Genomic DNA, 23777 nt, shown 5'->3' on the forward strand with positions numbered 1-23777 from the left:
ACCTACATCAAAAGAGAACTAAGCTAACACAGCTCACTTTTTTTAACAGGCAAAATATAAATATATGTACTCTAGAACGCACAATGTTTAGTCACTAAGAAATTCAAATGGGACCTTGAAGAATGTAGGCAAATCCAGGGTGCAGTAAAGACGAGCTGAGATGCTGTGCAACTGTTTAAGGGTTCCTGGGCACTGCATCTCTTGGCCACCAGCTGAACCTTGACACGGAAGGTTTTAGCTAATGCCAAGTGGAGATGCAGAAAATGCTAAGTTGACATAGGGGCTGTGCACAGGAACTAAAAGGCAGGAAAGTACTAAATATTGCCGAGAGCATCCACCCCAGGAAGGACTTTACCTTCCAGGAGCTCTAAACTGGCACCACCCCTAGTGCTCACATGCCTGATTTTATCCTTTGTGTTCCATTTGGCACAGCAAGTGGCAGTGTCTCCACCACCTATGATGCTAATGCAGCCCCTAGAAGTGGCTTTCACCACCTCATCCATGAGGGTTTTGATTCCCCGGGCAAAAGCTTCCCATTCAAATACCCCCCCCCCCCCCGCCCAGTCTGCTTAGCCCGAGTAACAGTCTCAGCATACTTCTTGCTGCTTTCAGGACCACAATCCAAGCCCATCCAGCCAGCAGGTATGCCAGAAGCCACAGTGGCTTGGCCAGTCTTGGCATTCTCATCAAACTTGTCAGCAGTGACAAAGTCAACAGGCAAGGTAATCTTCACACCATTCTTCTCAGCTTGGGACATTAGGTCTTTGACAATCTTGGCTCCCTCTTCATCAAACAGAGAAGTGCCAATCTCCATGTTGTTGAGCACCTTAAGGAAGGCAAAAGCCATTCCACCACCAATAATCATCTCATTGACTTTGTCCAGCATATTACTGATCAAGTGGATCCTGTCTGCAACATTAGCTCCACCCAGGATGGCCAGGAAGGGTCACTATGGGCTCTTCAAGACCTTGGCAAAGTAGTTTTTTCATTATCAAAAAACCACCAGCCTTCTGAGGCAGATTGACTCCTACCATAGAGCTGTGGGCTCTGTGAGCAGTGCTAAAAGCATCATTGACATACACATCCCCTAGCTTGGAAAGTGAAGCTCGGAAAGCTTCTATTTTGGCTGACTCACTTTAACCTTGTTCCCAGAGTTTTCCCTTCCCTTCTTCTTCCACATGAAAGTGGAGGTTCTCCAGCAGGATGACAGACCCAGCAGCTGGGTTTGCACAGGCTTTCTCCACTTCTGGGCCTACACAGTACTTCAACAACAGAACATCCTTGCCCAGCAGAGATTTGAGTTCTACAGCAACTGGCTCTAAGGAGTACTTGTCAGGCACAGGGACACCATCAGGCCAGCCTAGGTGGCTCGTAAGGACTACTGACTTGGCTCCATTGTCCAAGCAGAATTTGATGCTTAAGACAGCAGCCTTAATCCTCTGGTTGTTTGTTATCTGGTTGTTCTACATAGGAAATTGAAGTCGACTCTCATAATGACCCACTTCCCTTTCACGTCCAGCTTGTCCAGTGTCAGCTTGTTAGAAAGCAACATTTTGGAAATGGAGAGAGGTCCACGTTTCAGACAGCAAGGGAGCCGGCTGCTCATATGTGCTTGGGAAGCTTGCAGAATCCTGATTTCCATATTTTAAAGGATGTACATGTTACTGGTTGCCAGGGAGAATGAATTATAGGCAAGGAAGAAGGCAAGCAATGGTACCAGGTAAGAGATAATAGTGGCTCACAGTGACAGAAGCAGTGGGCAGTAGTAGAAGTTAGCATATAATGTGCATGTAGAGCTGACAAGAATTGCTAATGGATTCAATATGAAGGAAAAGGGGAAAGGAGTAACCGAGGATGATTCCAAAGTTCTTGACCTTAGCAACTGGATGACTGCTGCTGCCAGTTACTTAGATGGGGGAGACCAGAGTAGGAACAGGTTAAGAAAGAGTTGGGCATCAAGTTATGTTTTCCACAGTGTAAACTGAGATGCCCATGAGTCATCCAAGGAGAACTGTTGAGCAGGAATTTTGATATGACAAAAGAGGCAGGATATCAATCTTCGATAAATTTGGAAATCATCTTTAGCATTTAAATGATATGTAAAACCATGAAACTTAATGAGATCATACAGGAAAAGAACATGATCAGAGAACAGGACTAAGAAAAAAGCTCTGGGACCTTCTAACATGTAAAGTTGGGAAGAGAAGAAAAAACAGGAGAGAAGACTGAGATGGATTATCTGGTGAGATTAAAGGAAAATCTGGTGTCCTGAAAGCCAAGAGAATAAAGTGTTTCAAGAAGGAGGAGTTAGTCAACTGTGTCAGATGCTACTCACAAACTGAGTATGATGAGAACAATGTTGTAGCTATTTGGTTTGGCCTCATGGAGATTATTGGCAAACCTGACAAAAATGGTCTTAGTGGAGTAGGAGGGCAGAGGCACATTTAGAATGGGTGTATTCTCCACACTAGCAATTATTCCATTGAAGGCATTTATTTTTTCACTTATCTATGTCTCCATTTCTTCTGTGAGGGCAAGCAATGTATCTTAATTTCACCCAGCACAGTACCTGGCACATAGTAGTTATCCAATCCATGTTTGCTATATTTGAATTTAAAATTTCACATTCACCTTGCTTACCCATTTCAATATATTAGGGGCATAAATCTAAGAACACCTTGGATCCTGCACTGGCCTTATAGGGATCCTCCACATGGTAACTTCCTTTATAAGCTCATCACTATCCTATCTACTGTCAAAGGCTTAATCCCCTCTCTGAGCACAAACTACAAACACTGGCTGCTTTTAAGCTCAGGAGCCAGGAAAGATCTACTTTTATAGAGAGAAAAATGGTCATGCCACTACTTCTGCCCTTCGATATCCTCTCTGTCTCTAATCACCATTCAGAAGCTAAGGGTAAACCTCAGTACTGACCTTCGCTTTCATCCAGGGAAGAAGTATAGAAAACCGTCCTTTCTCGCAGCAAGCGCTTTGAAATCGTGATTGGTTTGTGCCTTCTTGCTGTCACCCGAGGCGGAGGCACTGGCGGTGCAGCGCTTTCCTCAGGTGGACCTAAATAGATCTGTGGAGAAAGAAGGAAGATATCTAGAGAATAACTGGATCAAGTTTTTGTCTTCTAAATGCTACCCACCAGTTGATGCTTGCTGGCCTTTTATCTAGAGTCTGTAACATGAATACTAATATGATTCAAAGAATCAGAGATTTTCTTAATCACTCTAGTAACCAGTAGGTGTTTAGGTATCTCCTACCGTGCTCAAGGCACAGAACCTGGCACTTCTCAGTTTGGAAGAAAAAACGCATATAAAAGGTGGCATTAGTCCTGGATTTTCCATTTCCTTCCTGGGAGACCTTAGGCGAGTCACCTCAATTCTCCGAGCCTCAGCTTTCTCATCCGTAACATAGGGACAGCAAAACCTACTTCACAGGGTGTGATAAGAGAGGAATGAAAGGAGCTGTCAAGGTACCTTCTATGGGTGGGGGTGGGACATGGAAGGAGACTAAACACAATTACATGCCCATATGCTTTCAATAGTTCTGAAGGGATACCAAAGAATCTGATTACATTGTTTGTCTCAAGGTAGGACTAATGACTGGCTGGGGAATAGAGGGAGAACAACTGTGTTTTCCCTTCTATGTCACATTGTTCTTTTATAATTTCATGCCATGGTACATTACCTATTCAATAGAAAGTAAAATAAAATTAAAAAGCACCAACACAGTGCTTTGGATGCTATAGGAAGTGCTGAAGGCATGCAGAAGGAGCTGTGATTAGAATTTTTATATAATGTCTCATGTGTACCTAAGGATTTTCCGGTCTCCATGGAGACCAACCTTTTAGCCCAAGTGTATACACTGTGAGATGAAACACATGTGATGGAGAAAGGCGACCACTGTCTAGCCAGTGAGACTAACAAAATCACCCCCAATGATTAGTGTAAAGAGAAATGTCATAGCCCAATATCCCATCAGGCAAGGGTCAACACAGACTACATAGGCATGGAAATAACATGATTGAGAACACAAGGCAAGCCTGTGTAAAAGCAGGACAATGTTAAGAAACAATGTATGAACAATTACAAGCCATGAGTATATGCCTCATGATTGTAAGGAAGACAAAATGTAACTGAACAGCAAGAAGATGAATGTTGAGGCCATACAGTTCTAGGTCATATTCCTAATTCCACCATCATTAGTAATAATAGTCTAAAGAGCTACCATTTTGTGAGCTCAAACACTATAGTAGTTGTTACAAATATTTCTTGCTATTTGTCAAATACATGAGGCTGTTGCACTGACTGTTTATTCTACCCAGACTGATCTTCCTCCAGATATCCATTCTTCTAGGATTCTAATCAAACATATTCTGCTCAGTAAGCCCTTCTGGGTCAATATATTTAAAACATTGACATGCCTCCCTCTACCCAACCATTCCTATCTTCCTTCCATGTTTAATTTTTTTTCTCTTCAGCATTTCCTATCACTTTCTAACATAGAACATGTTTTACTTACTGATTTTGTTTGCTGAGTCTCCAAGCTAGATTTTACACAACATAGAAGCATGTCTGTCATGTTCACTGCTCTATCTCTACCACCTAGAAGAGGGACTGGAATTGCTGAGTCAAAAAACAAATACATTTGCAATTCTAATGTAAAAGGCCAAACTGTCGTCTGAAAATACTACTACTATTAACCGCTACTAACTACTACTACTAAAATACTACTACAAACAGCTACTTCTTATTCCGGCCAAGATAGGGCACCGAAACTAGTTTTACTCATTTAGCCTGAAACAAGTAAAAACAAAACTAAACTAAACTAAAGTAGGAAAAATACATGCAACAGTAGTTTTAAAGGCATTGGAAATCCAGCAGTGAAGGACAGTGAATGCTGAGAGACAGAAAAAAACAAATGAGGTTAGCCCTATGAGTGTCCCAGCTTAGAGTTTTGCAGGACTCAGTGCAGGAAGGGGAACCCAGGTGGAACCCAGTAGTATCCCTACGTTGAGAAGATTGAGTTGGGAGTATGGGAAAGGCAAGGAAGTGAGAATTTGCAAGGCAAAGTGCCAGAGAGAAGATTTTGTACACTGAAGTATTCAAAATATTGCTGAGAAATATTAAGAAAATCTAGATAAACAGAGATATATTTTGTTTGCAGGTATAAAGACTCAATAGTGTTAAGATGTAAATTCTTACAAAATTGATCTACAGATTGAACACAACCCAAATACCAGTAAGCTTGTATGTAAACATTGACAAGCTGATTCAAAAATGTATAAGGACACGCAAGGAACCTAGAATAGTCAAAACAATCTTGAAAAAGAAAAACCAACTTGGAAGGCTAACATTACCTGACTTCAAGTCGTATTATAAAGCTACAGCAATTAAGACAGTGTGACACTGGTGTCAAGATAGGTGAGTAGATCAATGGAACATAATAGAAAGCCCAGAAATAGACCCACACCTATACAGATAAATTTATTTATTTATTTTACAAAGGCAATTCAGTGGAGAAAGGACAGCAATGGTACTGGAACAATGTGATATACATAGGCAAAAAAGGAACTTCACATCTCATACCACAGAAGAAAACTAACTCAGAATGGGCTATAATCAAATTTAAAAGCTGAAACTATAAAATTCCGAGGAGAAAAATCTTTGTAATCTTAGGTTAGGCAAAGATTTCTTAGATACAATGATTCATAAAAAAAAGAAATCAATAAACTGAACATCAAATTTAAAAACTTACGATTTTCTAAAAGATGCTGTTAAGAATGAAAAGAAAAACCACAGCCTGAGTTAAAATATTTGTATATCATATGTCTGATAAAGACCTTGTATTATACATATATATATATAAAATATAAAGAACTCCCAAAACTCAATAACTCAATAATAGGAAAACAAGTAAATCAGTTTTTAAAGAATAAGCAAAATATTTGAATAGACACTTTACCAAAGAAAACATACAAATGGCAAACATAAAAAAATGTTCAACATCATGAGGTCAATAGGGAAATGCATGTTAAAACCATGATGCGATACCACTGAACACCTATTAGAATGGTTGAAATTTTTTAAAGACTGACCATACCACATGTTGAAAAGAATATGGAGGAACTGGAACTTTCATTGCTGATGGGAATGTAAAATCAGACAATGTCGTAGTGAATTAAAAAAAAACAACCACCCAATGAAATAGATCATCTGAATAGTCCTATAACTATTAAAAATTTTTAATTCATAGTTTTAAAACTTCCAAAGAAGAAATCTCTAGACCCAGATAGTTTAACTGGAGGATTCCACCAAACATTTACAGAATTATGAACATGAGTTTTACAGTCTCTTCCAGAAAGTACGATGATACAATTACTTAAGAAAGACATTTTACATTTTCTTTAACAATTAAATGTATAATTACTATGTGACTCAGTCATTTCTACTCCTTCATGTTTACTCAAGAAAAAAGAAAACATAAGTCATACAGACTGTACACAAATGTTTGCAGCAGATCCAAACTGGAAACAACCCAAATGTCCATTAACTAGTGAATAGACAACTAAATTTTGGTATATATGATGGAATACTACTCAGTAATAAAAAGGAATGAACTATTGACTCATTATAACAACTTAAATTAATCTCAGAATAATTATGCTGAATCAAAGAAGGCAGACCAAAAAAAAAGTATATACTGCATTATTCCATTTATACAAAACTTTAGAAAACACAAATTATACTGACAGAACTGATTAGTGGCTGCCTTAGGTGAAGAGTATAGTGTAGGAGTGGGTTGGAGAGGGGAGGATTTTGAAGCGACAAGCCATTGAAAAGGACATACGAAGGAAAAGAAAATGAAATAGCTTGTGAACATAAAAATCAACTTCACTAATAATTATAAAACTACAATTCAAACAAGATATCACATTTTGCCTATTAGACTGATAAATTAAGAAAAATCGATATTGTCCTAAACTAACAAAGAAGTGGGTAAAAACAGTCACCTTTATAAGCTGTTATTGGGAGGGTGATTTGGTTTAGCCATATTGGGGGTCAATCTGGTAGTAGCAATCATGATTTTAAATAGGTATGCACTCTGATCTCCCTACGTTTAGAACCCCTATTGAGCAGAAATCCTGACACATACACTCACTGATATCTATGCAAGTGCTATGTACCATAAAAAAAAAAAACTACATAAATACCTATTAACATGGGAAAGTTACATAAATTGTGGTTCACTCACTGAGGAATATTACACAACTGTTAAAAGGCAGTGATGTAGATTGTAAGAACTGAGGTGGAAAGATTAAATATTTTAAAGTAGTTTATGAAATAGTATATATAGTATGGTGTCATTATTCAAAAATAGCTTTGTGTGTTTATGAATGTACTGTCCTTTGTCATTTATAATTGCAAAGAAAAGGGTCTAGAAGCACACACATTAAATTGTTAACAATCACAATCATAACCTCTAGGAAAGTGAATAGGATTACAGAGGAATGTCAAAAGATACATTCCTGTTTTAGTCTACACACTTCTATGTTATTTAAATTTTTGTGCTGAATTTTAAGTTTAGTTTGATTTTTTAAAACATAATAAAAATGAAAACAAGGACATCCCTCTAAAATATTTTTTATTGTTGTTTAAGAAAGAACCTAAATTGTAGGGATCTAACATACATGAGTTCAAACCTCAGCTCTATCACTTATGGCCTCTGCCATGTTAGGTAAGTCATTTAACCTCTCTGAGCCTCAGTTGTCTAATTTGCCAAAAGAAGATCATGTCTATGAGTATAGTTGTCATGATCAACTGATAAATGTACATGAGTATTTGTCTAGCTGAAACCCCCCTTCTCTCTCTCTCTCACTCCAGTGCCCTTCCATTTGGTTTGGAACAGAACCTCTTAACTGGGGGCAATTCTATTTCCCAGGGGACATTTCATGACATCTGTGGAAATATTTATTGTCACAACTGTGGAAAGGGAGTTGGCATCTAGTGGGGAGAGGCAAGGAATCCTGCTAAACATCCAACAACACCCAGGGCAGTCCCCACAACAATTATTGACCCAAAATGTCAAAATAATACCAAGGCTGAAAAAATGTTGGTCTAGAATAATGAAGAGTAATAAATGAGAATATACTTACTTAATGCAGATGGGATTCAAGAACATTTAAACCTGAACTGAATTTCTAAAACACATTTTGAAAACAGAAAACAGAATACATATTTATTATGTTTATAGGCATCCATCCATGCATCTGTCCATCCAACAATCTCTTCTGATTGAACCCAAGTGAGTGTTCTTAATGGAGATAAATGCATCATATATTATTTCCCCTTGCTCAGTTAGAAGACATCCTTGCTGAGGCATTCATAATCACCTCATACTTTAGAGAAAAGGGAGGTCATTAGAAGTAAACTTCGACTGGGCGCGGTGGCTCATGTCTGTAATCCCAGCACTTTGGGAGGCTGAGGCAGGCGGATCCCTTGAGGCCAGGAGTTCAAGACAAGCCTGGCCAACATGGTGAAACCCTAGCTCTACTAAAAGCACAAAAATTTGTCAGGTGTGGTGGAGCATGCCTGTAATCCCAGCTACTCAGGAGGCTGAGGCAGGAGAATTGCTTAAACTCGGAAGGTGGAGGTTGCAGTGAGCCAAGATTGCACCACTGCACTCCATCCTGGACAACACAGCAAGACTGTCTCTAAATAAATAAATAAATAAATAAGTAAATAAATAAACAACTTCAACTTTCTGTCCCTATACTGACAAACTCATTGACATCCACACTTATAAACTCACTTTATCTCCTCCTCACTTTCTAAGGAGAATGCCTCTAACCTATGCTCTGGATCCCATCTCATCTCTTCCTGTTTCTCAGGGACCTTCCTCCATCATTCATCTCCTTTCTTACAATACTGTTTCTCAAAAGCGTTTAAACAAACTTAAGTCTCTCCTGTCTGAACCCAACTACTCCCCACTGCCATCACACTCATTTTCTTCTACACTTTCCAGACAGTTAAGTCTCCATTTCTTCATCCTCCAGTTGATCCTCAACCTTGTCTCTGCCCACATCACTCCTCTGTAACTGTTTTTACAATGATCACCACTGGCCTGCTAATTGTCAACTCCAACAGGTACTTTTCCATTTTTATTTTGACTGTGCTCCAACATTTAACACATTTAACCAATCCATTTCTTAAAATTCCTCTCTCTTTACCTTTCTGCTTCTCTGAACACTGTTGTCTCTTTCACTGGCTCTGAAATTTGATGTTCTCCAGGATTGTGTCCTCAGCCTTCTAATAATCTCACTTGTCTGCACTCATTCGCTTTCTCAACCATGTCATCCACTCACATGGCTTGCACTACCAAGTTTCTCTACAGGTTTCTATACCAATATATCTAACTGACTGCACAATGTTGCTTTCCGGATATCCCAGAGGTATCTCAAATTCAACATTTCTAGAATTAAACACATTCGCCCCTTAAAATTTTGTATTACCTAAAACAATGCCAATGTCCAAGCCAGAAATCTGGACATTATTATCTTAAAACCCTCCCCCTCTCTCACATCCCACATCCATTTAGTCACCAAGTTCTATCAATTATACTTCCTTAATGTCTCTCTAATCTATCCCCTCTGCTCACTACCACTGACTCGGTTGAGTCTCATCATGTCTCTCTATGACTATAATAGTCTCCTAATCGTTCCTTCTGTCTGCAGTCACTCCTGCCTTTAATCTGTCTACCCGAGTGCAGATAGAGTGATCTTTCTCAACTCTAATCTAATTGTGTTACTCCACTGCTTAAAATATTTCAATGACTCTTCACTGTCTTCGGGACAAAGGCCAAATTCCTTAGTTAGCACACAAAGTACTCAATAATCTGGCCAGAGCCTGAAATCTCCAGCCCCATCTTCCACTATTCCCCTACATTCACCCTCCACTATAGCCATGCTGAATTATTAAAGTTCTTTAGTCTCTTAGTTATTTAGTTCTCTGGTTTTTTTTTTTTTAATAGAACTTAATTCCTCTGGTGTCTCATTCCTGTATGTATCCAGAGCGATCTATACACAGAACACTTTCACTCTTACCCTTTATGGCAGAGACTGCTAATTGCTTACTGGTGTCCACCTTCCCCTTCTTACTTTTACTAATGGAAGTCACTGAATGGTAGCTGGGCACCCATGCCTACCTCTCTTAGTCTCCCTTGCAGCTAGGTAAGGACATGTGATTAAGTTTTAGATAACAGAATACAAGTAGAACTAATGCATGAAAGTCTCTGGGTCATGCTTTTATGAAGAAGCTGTCTGTATTACATTCTGTCTTTTTTCCCTTTCTCTCTGGCTAGTAATTGGGGGCAAATGGAATAGCTATCTAGGATCAAGAAACTGAAGCCAAGTGGTGAGGATGGCAAAAGTATGCCATTGATCTTGGACTATTCACTGCTAAACTTTTATGTGAGAGAAAAATGTACTCCTCTCCATCATATTTCAGCCAAATAATTTGCAGTCCTCTGTTACAGGAGGACTTTTCTTACAGAAGGTTAGCCTATACCTTAATTAATCTACTCTTCTGACTTTCAGGACTCACATCATGCATTACCCACTGTATGAAGACTTCTTTGATTCCCAATAGAGAGGTAAGTTCCCTTTCCATGGGCTCCCACAGCATCCAATGCACATCTTCACCACAGTCTTTATTACACTGCATCCTGAGTGTTAGTTGGTTCCGGATACCCCCCAGTCCCATAACTTTTCTGACAGCAGAGATTTTTTTCCTGATTCATCTCTAGAGGCTAGGGCTGAGTAGGGCATGAGGCAAGATAAAGCAGCTCAATGACAGTTTTTAAAATGAATGGATGAATTTTGGCTACCAGGCCCTTTAGAGCATATTAAATAATAGAACTTTTTTTTTCATTTATTCCTTCACCAACTATAATTGGGAAGACAGAGTACAAAATAGAGGTCAAAGAGTCAGGACAGAGTCAGAGTTAGTTGTGTTGGAGCTTTGCTATGTAACCAGGGGCAAGAAATTTAAACTATATGAATCTCAAACTTGAAGCTCAGTTTGCATTTTGCAAATGTCAGCTGCAAAATGAGAATAGTGATACCATCTACCTCATAGGGTTGTTGTGATGGTTGAATAAGGTAACATACAGGCATACCTAGGAGATAGTGTGGATTTGGTTCCAGACCACCAGAATAAAATATGTATCACAGTAAACTGACCCACACAATTTTTCTGGTTTCACGGTGCTTATACTATACTGTAGTCTAGTAAGTGTGCAATAGCATGATTCCTAAAAATACATCCCTTCATTAAAATAATTTATTGCTAAAAAATGCTGACAATCATCTGAGCCTTCAGTAAATCATACCCTTTTTTGCTGGTGGAGGGTCTTGCCTCTATGATGATGACTGCTGATTGATCAGGATGGTGCTTACTGAAGGCTAGAGTGGCTATGGCAATTTCTTAAAAGAAGACAACAATGAAGTTAGCTGCATCAATTGACTCTTCATTTCACAAAAAGTTTCTCTGTAGCATGCCATGCTGTTTGATAGCATTTTACTCTCAGAACTTCTTTCAAAATTGGAGTCGCTCCTCTCAAACTCTGCCACCGCTTTAGTAAACCAAGTTTATGCAATATTCTAAATCCTTGGTTATCATTTCCACAACGTTCACAGCATCTTCACCAGGAGTAGATTCCACCTCAAGAAAGCATTTTCTTTGCTCATCCATAAAAAGCAGCTTCTCATCCATTGAACTTTTATTCTGAGATGGCAGCAATTCAGTCACGTCTTCAGGCTCCGCTTCTAATTCTAGTTCTCTTGCTATTTCTACCACATCTACAGTTACTTCCTCCATTGAAGGCTTAAGCCCCTCAAAGTCAGCCGTGAGGGTTGAAATTAACTTTTTCAAACCTCTGTTACTTTGTTGATATTCTGACCTCCTCTCATAAATTATTAATATTTTTAATGACATCTAGATTGGTGAATGCTTTCCAGAAAGTTTTAAATTTACTTTGCCCAGATTCATCAGAGGAATCACTATCTATGGGATCTAAAGCTTGATGAAATCTATTTCTTAAGTAATAGGACTTGAAAGTTGAATTTATTCCTTGATTCATGGGCTGCAGAATGGATGTTGTATTAGTAGGCATGGAAACAACATTCATTAATCTCCTTGCACATCTCCATCAGAGCTGCTGGGTGATTAGTACATTGTTAGTGGGCAGTGATATTTTGAAGGAGAGTTTTTCTTTTGAGCAGTAGGTCTCAAGAGTGGGCTTAAAATATTCAGTAAAACATGCTGTAGACAGATGTATTGTCATTCAGGCTTTGTTGTTCCATACATGGAGCATGGGCAGAGTAGATTTTGCATAATCCTTAAGGGCCCTAGGATTTACAGAATGGTCAATTGGCCTTGGCTTCATCAGCTGCATTAGCCCTTAATGAAAAGAGTCCTGTGTAACTTTGAACCCAGGCATTGACTTCGTTGCAGCTATGCTATGAAAGTTCTACATGGCATCTTCTTCCAATAGAAGGCTATTTCATGTACATTGAAAATGTGTTTTTTAGTGTTGCCACCTTCATCAATGATCTTAGCTGCATTTTCTGGATAACTTGGTACAGCTTTTACATCAGCACTTGTCGCTTCACCTTGCACTTTCATGTCATGGAACTGGTTTATTTCCTTAAACGTCATGAACCAACCTCTGCTAGTCTCAAACTTTTCTTTTGCAGCTTCCTTACTTCCTCAGCCTTCACAGAATTGAAGAGTTACAGCCTTCCTGTGGATTAGGCTTTGGCTTAAGGGAATGTTGTGGCTGGTTTGATTTTCTACCCAGACCACTAAAAGTGTCTCCCTATGAGCAATAAGGCTATTTTGGTTTCTTATCATTTGTGTGTTCACTGGAGTAGCACTTTTAATTTTCTTCAAGAATTTTTCCTTTGTATTTACAACTTAGCTAACTGTTTGGCACAAGAGGCCTAGCTTTCAGCCTATCTCAGCTTTCAACATGCCTTCCTCACTAAGCTTAATCATTTCTAGCTTTTGAGTTAACATGAGAGACATGCAACTCCTACTTTCACTTGCATACTTAGAGGCCTTTGTTGGGTTTTTAATTGGCCTAATTCCAATTTTGTTGTGTCTCAGGAAATAGGGAAGCATGAGAGGGAGAGGGATGAGGAGCGGCTGGTCGGCAGAGCAGTCAGAACATACAACATTTATTCATCAAGTTTGCTATCTTGTCTGGGTGTAGTTCATGGAGCCACAAAACAATTACATAGTAACATCAAAGATCACTGACTGCATATCACCACAACAGATGTAAGAAGGAAAAAAACGTTTGAAATACTGCAAGAATTATCCTAATGTGACACAGAGACAAGAAGTGAGCCCATGTTGTTGGACAAATGGCTCTGATAGACTTGCTCGAAACAGGACTGCCACCAACATTCAAATTGTTTTTAAAAATGCAGTATTTGCAAAGGGCAATAAAGTAAAGCACAATAAAGCAAGGTATACCTGATGTAAAGAACCTAGCCTGGAACATACTGAGCACTCAATAAGTGGTAGTTATTGCAATTATTATGAACCCTAAAAAGAACTTAAACCTATGTTTCCTTAAAGACAGAGAAAACACAAGACACACAAAGAAGTGGGGAGAGGGGAGGGAAAGAGGGGAGTGGGAGGAAGGGAGGGAGAGAGAGAGAAAGAGGGGGACAGGGAGAGGGAAAGGAGATTGATAGAGAAAGGGAGAGAGGAACAGAAAAATTTTCAGACTGAAGCAATAGGGAGTGAAGCAGTTATATGCTATGCAAATCAGGTGATATGAACTTAATGGCTCTTCAAGCTCTCTGTCAGATTAAATGATCTTATTTCCCTGCTCCAGTTATAAAAATTATTCACTTCTCATTGAAAAAAAAAACCCTTCCTCACAGGTTGCTCTTCTTCAAGAAGCTACCCAGGTCTCAAGATAGATATGGGCTCACTGACTTCTAGGATTTATAAGGAGAGCTGACAATTCCACTTGGATAGGGTGTTGTCCACATGGCCTGTCTCCTGAAAGTATACTGAAAGGCTCATTGGTAAGGAGCTGTTTGAGAGCAGTTTTTCCAATGTGACAGTAGGCAGAACTCAGAGAAGGTGCTTGGTAGGCTTAAAACCATACTCTCTTTAAGTGAGAAAAGTCTAGAAAAGCAAAGGGGAAACTTCCTGTTGTGTGTCTTCTCTAAAATTAAAATGTGGCCTGAATAACCCCTACAGTCATCATGGATTGCAACATCCTTCCCAAAGCTGGCCTACAGATGCAAACATTCGAGCCAAGCTTTAATGTGGAAATATTGGCAATTGCTGTAGTAAGAAGAATCCACTTACCTCTTTTTCTGGTCTGTGGCCCTCCAAAGGCCTCACTTCAAAACTCTTTTTTAACAATGAGCATTAACCTGTGTGTTACTGCTATTCCCTTTGGGAAGACAAATGGAGCAGATTGTCATGCTTGCTCCCAGTCACTCTGGTTTCTTTGCTGTTCAACATGCCAAGCACATTGCTGCCTTGGGCCTTTGTACTAGGTTTTCCCTATTCATGGAATTGCTCTTCCCAGTGATATCTACCATACCTTGTACCCTTACTTTATTCAGTTCTCTGCCTAAATAACACATTAACAGAAGCTTTGTCTGACCATCTTCCATAAGGGAACAACCCACTACCTTGCTTTACTTTTTCTTCAGAGCACTTGCCACCACCTGATGTATTGTTTATAACCAGCAGAACATGAAGACCCACAAGAATTGGCCTTTGTTTTGTTTGTATCCCCAGAGCCTAGAACTTCGCCTGTCCATAGTAAGCATTTAGTAAGTATTTATTGAATGAAGGGGTGACATTGGTACCTTAAAAACAGGATTGTAAACTACAGATATAACTAGTGGAATTGGGAAGGGCAACTTGGGGAAAACTCCACAGTTTTTATTAAGAAAGGAGGAAGGAAAGAAAATATGGGCCCAAGATCTCTTAACTCACTGTTGGCAGTCCAATATTAATGAGAAAACTTTCAGAGCTGACAAAGGAGTTAGAATAGGTCCAAGGAAAGAAACCCAGCAAGCTCTACCTAATGCCCCAGTGGCTTCTTGTGTATCCATGAAAGGACTTATTCTAAGCAGGTTCTGAGAACGGAATAACAACCTACCCTTTTAAAATAGCAGAAATAAGAACAGGCATGGTGGCTCACGCCTGTAACCCCAGCACTTTGGGAGGCTGAGGCAGGAGGATCACATGAGGTCAGGAGTTCAAGACAAGCCTGGCCAACACGGTGAAACCCCGTCTCTACCAAAAATACAAAAATTAGCTGGGAGTGGTGGTGCACACCCATAATCCTGGCTACTTGGGAGGCTGAGGCAGGAGAATCGCTTAAACCCCAGGAGGTGGAGACTACAGTGAGTTTAGATCATGCCACTGCACTCCAAACTGGGTGGCAGAAGCAGAGACTCTGTCTCAAAACAAACAAACAAACAAAGGAACAAATCCTAAAGGAATAGGAAACTCATAGTATATGGGGATTTTCTAAAGGGTCAAATACCAGGTGACACAGGATGCAAAACCAGTTCCTATGCATCTCATGCAATCATTGTGAAAAGGTAGTGACAATAGTAATAAGAGAAGGTGGAAATGGTGGTACTAGCTGCTTACCCAGAAGACTGACTAAAATGGCTTTGATGGAACAAACTTTTTCCAAGTTCAAGCCATAGGTCAGAGTTAGTTTTAATGGTCAACTCTTCTACAATGTTTACTACATGTCAGGCACATGTCTAAGTGTTGTATGTATATTAACTCATTTATTGATTGTTTATAAATTCCTTTCTCTGAACACAAATTCCTTTCTCTGCAAAGACAACTTGGGCTTGAAGGACATGATTGATCAACCAATGCATTAGGGTAACCACAAAATAAATCCCTCTTCCTGCCCCTTTCCACAGGATTAAGGGAGGAAAGAATAATTAAAAAGCTGAATGAATGGAAAGTTGAGAAAAATTATCACTAGAACTTGACAGGGTATAGGCCTTCATTTTTCCTCCTCTGGACACTGTAGTGGTTCTTCTGTAGCTGAAAAATTAAGTAGGAATTCCTAACTCATAGACAGACTAGATCAAGTCACTGGGGAGAAGACTAGAAAGAGGATGTGAGGCCAAAGGCTTGGCTGGGAATAAAGAATGTGCATTGTCCAAGGCCACCTGATAGTAAGAAGCAGGGCTATGATAGGAACCCAGAAGTGTCTGACTTCAAGGCTAACACTCTTTCCACTATAAACCATAGAAGGAAACATTTTAAGTTTAAAAATAATTCCTTGGGTAGAAACAGTATCAGGCAGAACTTATTTTCCCACCCTCCAAAACTCCAGAAAAAGGACAGACTGATTTGGCTTTCTGTGGACTGGTTAAGAACAATTAGGGTTTCATGGTCTTTGATAGTGACTTCAGAAAAATATCCCAGAAGGTGGCCAAAGTAGAGTCTGGGGGCAAACCAGTGCTTATTTGTTTTCTGAGCATATGGTTGGCACTAAGTGCCATTCTAAAGGCCTGGTCTAAGAGAACTCAATATCTGAGGAATATTATTTTGTTCTGATGGGCCTTGGCTGTTGTTTTGGGTTGTAGTCAGGAAGGAGCCCAACTCCTGGAATCCCTCTCCTGAAGACTTCTGGGAACTAAATCTGGATAATTTGCTGGGCTTTGAGACACTGCCAGGCAAGCAATCACCTCCATTGGGAAGAGGGTTAACAAACTGCTTGCCTGAGTTTGGTCACATATTAACCCCCTTACGGATTCTTCTCCGTCATGTCTTTAGGTGTGAAAGAGAAAAGAAATTTAATATAAGATGGTCATTTCCAATTGCCAAAGGCCAAGAGATCCAGACTCATTCTAACCCTTGGAAATCTTGGCAGAAATGAACAACTATCCAGATTCTTTCCAGATGTCGCTTCAGGGCTGCAAATATCAGATTGTACAAAAAAACATTTTGCCTTTCTATAAATCAAAGCTACAAGACTTGGCCCTGATGAATCCCAGCTTTCCAATTGAGTCTCCATTTACACTCTGGCTAAGGCTATGTTGAGCTTTCTGGGTTCTGGCTATATTAGCAAAAACCATACTCTTCACTACACTAGAAACAAAGGTGGCAACAGGGTCAAAAATAATGAGCTCTTAGCATTTGGCACAGACCACATTAAACATCAAGTGTATGTAGAGAACTTTGAAAGTATCACGTCTGTTGTTACCAACAGCCAGCTTTTTATAAAAGGGCTGTCACTAAGGCTGTCTTTGGTCTCAGAAACACATCGCCTTTAAGGCCTTTTTAGATGTAACATTCTAGAATCCTGTCTAGTCCTACTCATCCAATATATTTATGGGAAAATCGATGTCCAAAGAGGGGGACGTGACTTGCCCAAGGCCCCAAAGCTAGTAGATGGTAGAACTGAGACTAGAATCCAAGAGTTCTAATGCCCAATCAGGTGTCATTTCCCCTAAAAAACAGTACCTACTGCAGGAAATAGCTGTAGACTTCCACTGATTATATATAACCAGTCTGTAATCCGTGTTCTAATTGTCTGTCCATTCCCCTTCCCAGTTGTCTCAGGAAAAAAATACCAAGGGAGAGAGAGAAGATAAAATCAGATCCTATTAAGGATATCTCTGTCTACTCAGCATGCATTGTGAGTTTTCTACTAAGAATGACATGGCAGATTCCAAGTGCAGCTTCTTTTTAGATCAACTTAAGATGCTTTTAGGTTGGGAAATCAAAGAGTTTCTCTATCATTTAATAACCATAAAGAACGGTATAAGGGCTTCTAAGAAAAGCCCCTTTTGACTACAAAGACTTAGTAGATACCAAGGTATTAATAAAAGTATTAGGAGGGAATGCCACCATAAAGACAGAGCTCATCTCCTGTCAATACAGCAAAGGGGTAGTGGTATAGGGCATGGGCAAGGACTAAAATTTAGTGGCCAATGTACTATGTACAAAGTACTTGAAACATTTATGTCATTGACTCCTCCCAGCAACTCTATGAAGTAGGTCTAATTATTAGTATCATATTTTTAAATGAGGGAAACAAGGCTCAGGGGGGTAAAGTGGCTTGTTTAGATGACCACCCAGCTAGTAAAGGATAAAGTTGAGATGTAGTCCCTGGGCTGTCTAGTTTAAAGCTATTTTTCCATTCTTTCCATTATTCTCACCTCTAAGAATATCTGAAGAGCTTACAGAGGTGGCCTGGACATTTTCAGAGTTCTTGGTAAGAAGTCTTAATCTAAGAAAGTAGCAATGACCCAGCTTTCAGTCTCTAAATCTCAGAGCAAAGAAAAAGTTCGCCCGATCTCTCATTGCTCCTCCATTGATTCCTGTTCTCTCAAATAGGAATTGGCCTATCACCAGACTGCTGAAGCTCAGTCTGCTTTAAGTCTAGCTGCCAAAGTACACCTATTTGGCCCTCTGGCACACTGGCCCCAGTCTTACTGTATTATCTAGACTCTGGTGTTCCAACCTGAGACCTCAGGCCACTCAAAGGAGAACAGCAAAGGAAAAAATATATGATACAAGAAAATCGCTGGCCATTGAGGGGAATGGACAATATGACCTTGGAGATATTTTCAAATTCTCAAAAATCTCTGATTCTATATTCTCCGCCACCCACACACACTAGAGGCCTCCAAAAAGAAAATAAAAACAGATATTAGATTTTGATAGTCCATACAAACCTAACCTCCGTAGACCTCAGTTTACCTGTAAGTAAATACTACATAAAGTTGTGAGAAATCGAGGAGATGCTTTGTGTCAAATGTATAGCACCATGTCTGACACATAGCAAGCTGCCAAAAAATGCTATCATTTTTACTGTGATAATTATTATTACAGCCCCAGCTAGAGACAGAAAAAGGGAAGGAGTGGTATTTTCACCTCATTCTGAATCACTGGCATAATGCTTAGGATGACCAGAATCAAAAGGGGAATCTTTTCTGCTCTCTGAACATGGGGGCAAACCTCAGCTCACAACTACATCTTACATTTATCATCCTATCTCATTGGGTTTGGACATGCTTATTCACCTCAAACAGGGCCTGACTTCACTTCAAAGCTATAAATAACTGGGCATTTGAAGAATGTGTGAAGATCTCCACTTAGCCAAGGTGGAAAATTTGAAGCTACGTTTTCAAAGATTCATTGCAACTAATAAATACATCTGAAATCTCCCAATCTTAGTAATTCTCTGCTCAAAGATATTTTTTCTCCAGGTTACATTTTGATCTTAATATTCATACTTAAAGATATTTTTTCTCCAGATTCAATTGAGAATGTTTGCCAAATTCCAAGCTAAATACATATTAGATTTACATGTACAGACTAATGAAAATATCCTTACATGTACAGATAATAAAAATGTTATTTTCAATAACTTTTAGCTTAACCTTATCATTTCAGAAATTAAATGTGAAGAAGTAGAGTCTTGGCTTCATTAGATTCTCTCTCTTTACACATACCAACACCCCCCCCCCACCAAAGTGTGTGTGTGTGTGTGTGTGTTTGTGTGTGTGTATAGGTAGGTAGATATAGAGATACATTCTAAAATACAAATGTATAAAATATAAATCTATACAGTAAAATCTATAAAGTATAATTATATATTTACATTTACTTATATTTTAAAATATCTATCTATCTATCTATCTATCTATCTATCTATCTATCTTATTCCAGAAATCAGTTGGAGGGACACATTCATCTGTTCTCTTACTACCCTCTGGTGGCAGACTGAAATTCACAAACACCATCTTTTTGAGAAAGGAGAGACAGACCAGGACTGGAAGGGTCTATTTCCTCTAGGTTGCTAGATGGGTGCCTGAAAAGTATATAAATAAGACCCATTTCTTAACAGGGTCTCTTGTTTGCCTTCTCAAATCCATTACATTGCTACAACATGGGCTTTTTTCCTGGATTAGGTCTCATTTGGCCATTTGGGAACATAGGCAACACTGGAGTTCCCACAAACTCCACACTGAGAATAACTCCGCTTTTCTCCGGCCAGTTTACAGGAAGAACTGCTTTCAACCATCCATGTCTGCAGAAAAGACTATACCATTCAGTCTTCCATTTCCCTGAACCATATATCTTAAGCAGTAAGACTAAAATCCATTTTGACATATACTGATAATAGATTTTCTAATTATCTCAAAAAATAATCAACTATTCTCCCAGAAAACTATACTTAACACAGTGAGGCAAGATCCTTCCTGTATGATTAAAAAGCAGATGCCCACCCACTAAAAAGGAAAGACTGGAAATAAGGAGGGAACTCAGGAGTAGCTAGAACAGCTAAGTCAGCATCAATGATGCAAAGAAAAGCACAGCTCACATCTCAATAAAACAGGTCCCCCTTTCCCCGAGGGGCAGCCATAACCTGACAGAACTAAATTTAAGTCTCAGCTTTGCCACTTACTAGATTCAATGCCTCCATTTCCTAATTTCAGAAATGGAAATACAATCCATCATTCACAGAATTACAAAAAGGACTAAATGAGCTAGAAATACATTGTCCCACACTGATTCCATGTTCACTGAATACAAATCTAAGCCTACAGGGGCAGAACCACTGCTTTCTAGCTCTTTGAGAGTGGTCTTGGGAGCAATAAAGGAGGAAAACGGCAGATGCCAGGTTGTGTAGGTGAGAAAATGAGTTTGCAAAACACAAGTTAGACAACTGGTAAAAGTTTGTGGCTGGTATCCGAGTTCTTTTATAAACTGGTTGGGAAGAACTGTGGGGGAGAGAGGATGTTCCAAACAGTAGACAAGCAGGAATGGAGCTGCAGAAATGCAAACCTGTTACCACTACTGTGGCATGCGAAAAGAGGCTTCATATAAAATGAAAAGCTTGGACCTGAAGGTCTTTAGGGTCCCTTTCCAGTTCTAAAATTCAATGGATCTACCCTACATTTTGTTCCCTTAGGTGAAATAGCTCTGTCCTCAAAACTAAATTGCTAAGATCTGCCTTCAGAGATGACCTCTCTCTTCCCCACTAATTCCTGGCAGCTCCCCAAAACAAAATGTTCAGAAAACAGAAGTCAACCTTCCTCTGTCAGTCCAAATTACCTCTGTGCCTCAAGCCAACAACATCAGGTTCAGGCACCCTGATACATACTGCTAAGTGAGATGGGAAGAAAGAGAACTTCAGAATAATTGGCAATGTTGTTCTCGGGAATCAGTGTAGAGATAGATCTTCTATTATTTACCTATTTTCCAACTTAGAAAAGAAAAAATTTAGAAAAGATCATTCAAGTTGTTAAAAAAAAAATTTAAGAAAGACTTAGTAATAGATTCCTTTAAGCATCAATTCTTCTGATTCACTTACATTGTATTTACAGACCCTGGATGCTCTTAAAAGAGAGACTGAAAGAAAGGAATAACAAAGAAACTTAAAACCAATGTGTTTAAGCCCTTTTCTATTAAAGAGCAAGCGTAAATGGAAAAAAACACATTACTGAAATTATTATATATTTCAACTGAAAAATCATACCCCATTAACTGAACAACTTGGCAGGAACATATAATCCCTGATATGTGTGAAGCGGCATCAGCTCTCACACATATTATCTCTTTTAATCCCACAACCACCCTGTGAGGTTACACCTACATAAGGTCTAGAATTTCTGGAACATTTTCACCCACATATCATTCTGCTATTTTTCAAAAAGGATAACTTGATAAGTATTTAATAAACTGGGATTTCATTTCATATCTCCATGTAAGATGTTTCCTTTGAAATAAATCCATAAATCAGAAAAGATCCTTGGTTACCATGTCTTTGTTTGGAAAACATGGTCAGCGTACATCCCTGGTATCACATAAACGTCAGAACTTCAACTACTTAACACATATTAACAGGTTACAAGGATGTGAAAACCTCACTTAACAGCTGACCACTAGTTAATAGAAATGCCCTCCTAGTATATCCTGGGAATAAGAGATAACTAGCATTTAATTGCTCTTCAAATCATGCCACATAATATGCTTTGGAATAGCAAAATCACACTTTTATGAACTAGAATGGGATTGAGGTCATTTGCCAACCAACACATTTTCTAATAAAATTTAAGTTGGCATTTGCCCCTAAAAAATGCATAGAATAGAAACAAAAAAATTATTTTGTTATACTAATGATGAGATGCTGTGTCACTCCTTTATCCACTTATAAATGAATTAGGACATTTAAAATGCAATGAATCATCATATAATGAATGTTCAGAATATGCTTCCAAGGCTCCCTACTGCCTTCAGGATAAAGACCAAACTCCTTAACCAAGCGTACAAGACCCATGATCTGACCACCAAATGCTAGGATTAGAAAATTATTTTCTATCAAAAATCTTCGCTATGTGGATGACCCTTCAGCAACTCTTGCCTCAAAGTTCCTTAGCTCTCTCATCTATGATGACCTTCACCTTCACTTACTTCAGGTACCCATTTGCAAGACACATAACAAAGATCTAGAGGTGGTAAAGTATACATTTGAACTGCCTGATTTCAAATTTGAGCTTCAACATTTACTTACTCCATGACCCTGGACAAGTCACTTAACTTCTCTGTACCTTGGTTTCTTCTTATGTGAAATGAGGTGTAAATGTGCTAATATATGTAAAATGCTTTAAATAATTTTTTTCAAATATTAATTAACATCCCTATAAAGGTTTTGTGTGGACATGTTTTCATTTCTTTGGGATAAATGCCCAGCAGTGTAAATGATGGATCCTAAAGAAGTGCATGTTTAGTTTTTAAGAAACTCCTAAACTGTTTTCTAGAGCAGTTGCCAAATTTTATATTCCTACCAGAAGTGTATGAGAGATCCAGTTCTTGTGTACCCTTGTCAGCAGTTGGTATTGTCACTATATATATTTTTAACGTTACCTATTCTAATAGGTGTGTAGAGATCTCTCATCATGGTCTTAATTTATATTTCCCTAATGGCTAGTGATCTTGAACATCTTTTCATATACTTAATTGTCATGCATACTTCATGTTCATGTCTTTTGCCCCCTTTCTAATTAGATTGAATTTTTGTGCTGTTGAGCTTTGAGAGTTCTCTGTATAGTCTAGATATTAATCCTTTGTCAGATATGTGGTTTGCAAATATTTTCTCCAAAACTCAGTAGCTGTTTTCCCATTTTATTAATAGGGTCATTCACAGAGCAAAACTTTTTAATTTTGATGAAGTCAATTTATCGATTTTTTTTCTTTAATGGATTGTGTTTTTGGTGTTATGTCTCCTCAATAAGTCCTAGGCTCTAACAGTTTTCTATATTATCTTCTAAAAGTTTTATAGTTTTATGATTTATATAAATGTATGATCCTTTTTGAGCTCATTTTTATATAAAATGAGAGGTTGAGGTTGAGGTTCACTTTCATTACCTGAAGAGCTGCAATTGCTCTAATACAATTCATTGAAATGACTACCCTCTCTCCCTTGAAATGTTTTTGTACCTTCATGAAAAATAATCAGGCCATACTCTGTATGGCTATTTGTGGATTCTCTATTCTGTTCTATTTGTTTATGTAAGAAGTAGACAAGAGGACTTATCAAATTACCTCTGCCAATTGTACACTGTCTTGATTATTGAAGCAATACAGTAAGCATTAATATTATTAATACCTACCTCCAGTTTATTCTTTTTCAAAATTGTATTAGCCCTTACAGTTCTTTTCCATTTCTACATACATGTT

At 38.7% G+C, this 23777-nt stretch overlaps 1 protein-coding gene and 1 pseudogene across 3 annotated transcripts in view; both read right to left on the reverse strand.

Annotated features, from left to right (window-relative positions):
- OPHN1 (oligophrenin 1) overlaps positions 1–23777 on the reverse strand; it is a 379470-nt gene that overhangs the window by 26822 nt on the left and 328871 nt on the right. For all 3 annotated transcript variants that reach the window (XM_015127602.3, XM_077987907.1, NM_001261353.1), the window contains 1 exon segment: positions 2935–3082. In XM_015127602.3, coding sequence (XP_014983088.1) covers positions 2935–3082 — 148 coding nt within the window.
- Positions 242–1657, reverse strand: LOC710880 (phosphoglycerate kinase 1 pseudogene; annotated as a pseudogene).

This window comes from Macaca mulatta, chromosome X (genome assembly GCF_049350105.2).
Source record: "Macaca mulatta isolate MMU2019108-1 chromosome X, T2T-MMU8v2.0, whole genome shotgun sequence".
Classification (NCBI taxonomy): Eukaryota; Metazoa; Chordata; class Mammalia; order Primates; family Cercopithecidae; genus Macaca; species Macaca mulatta.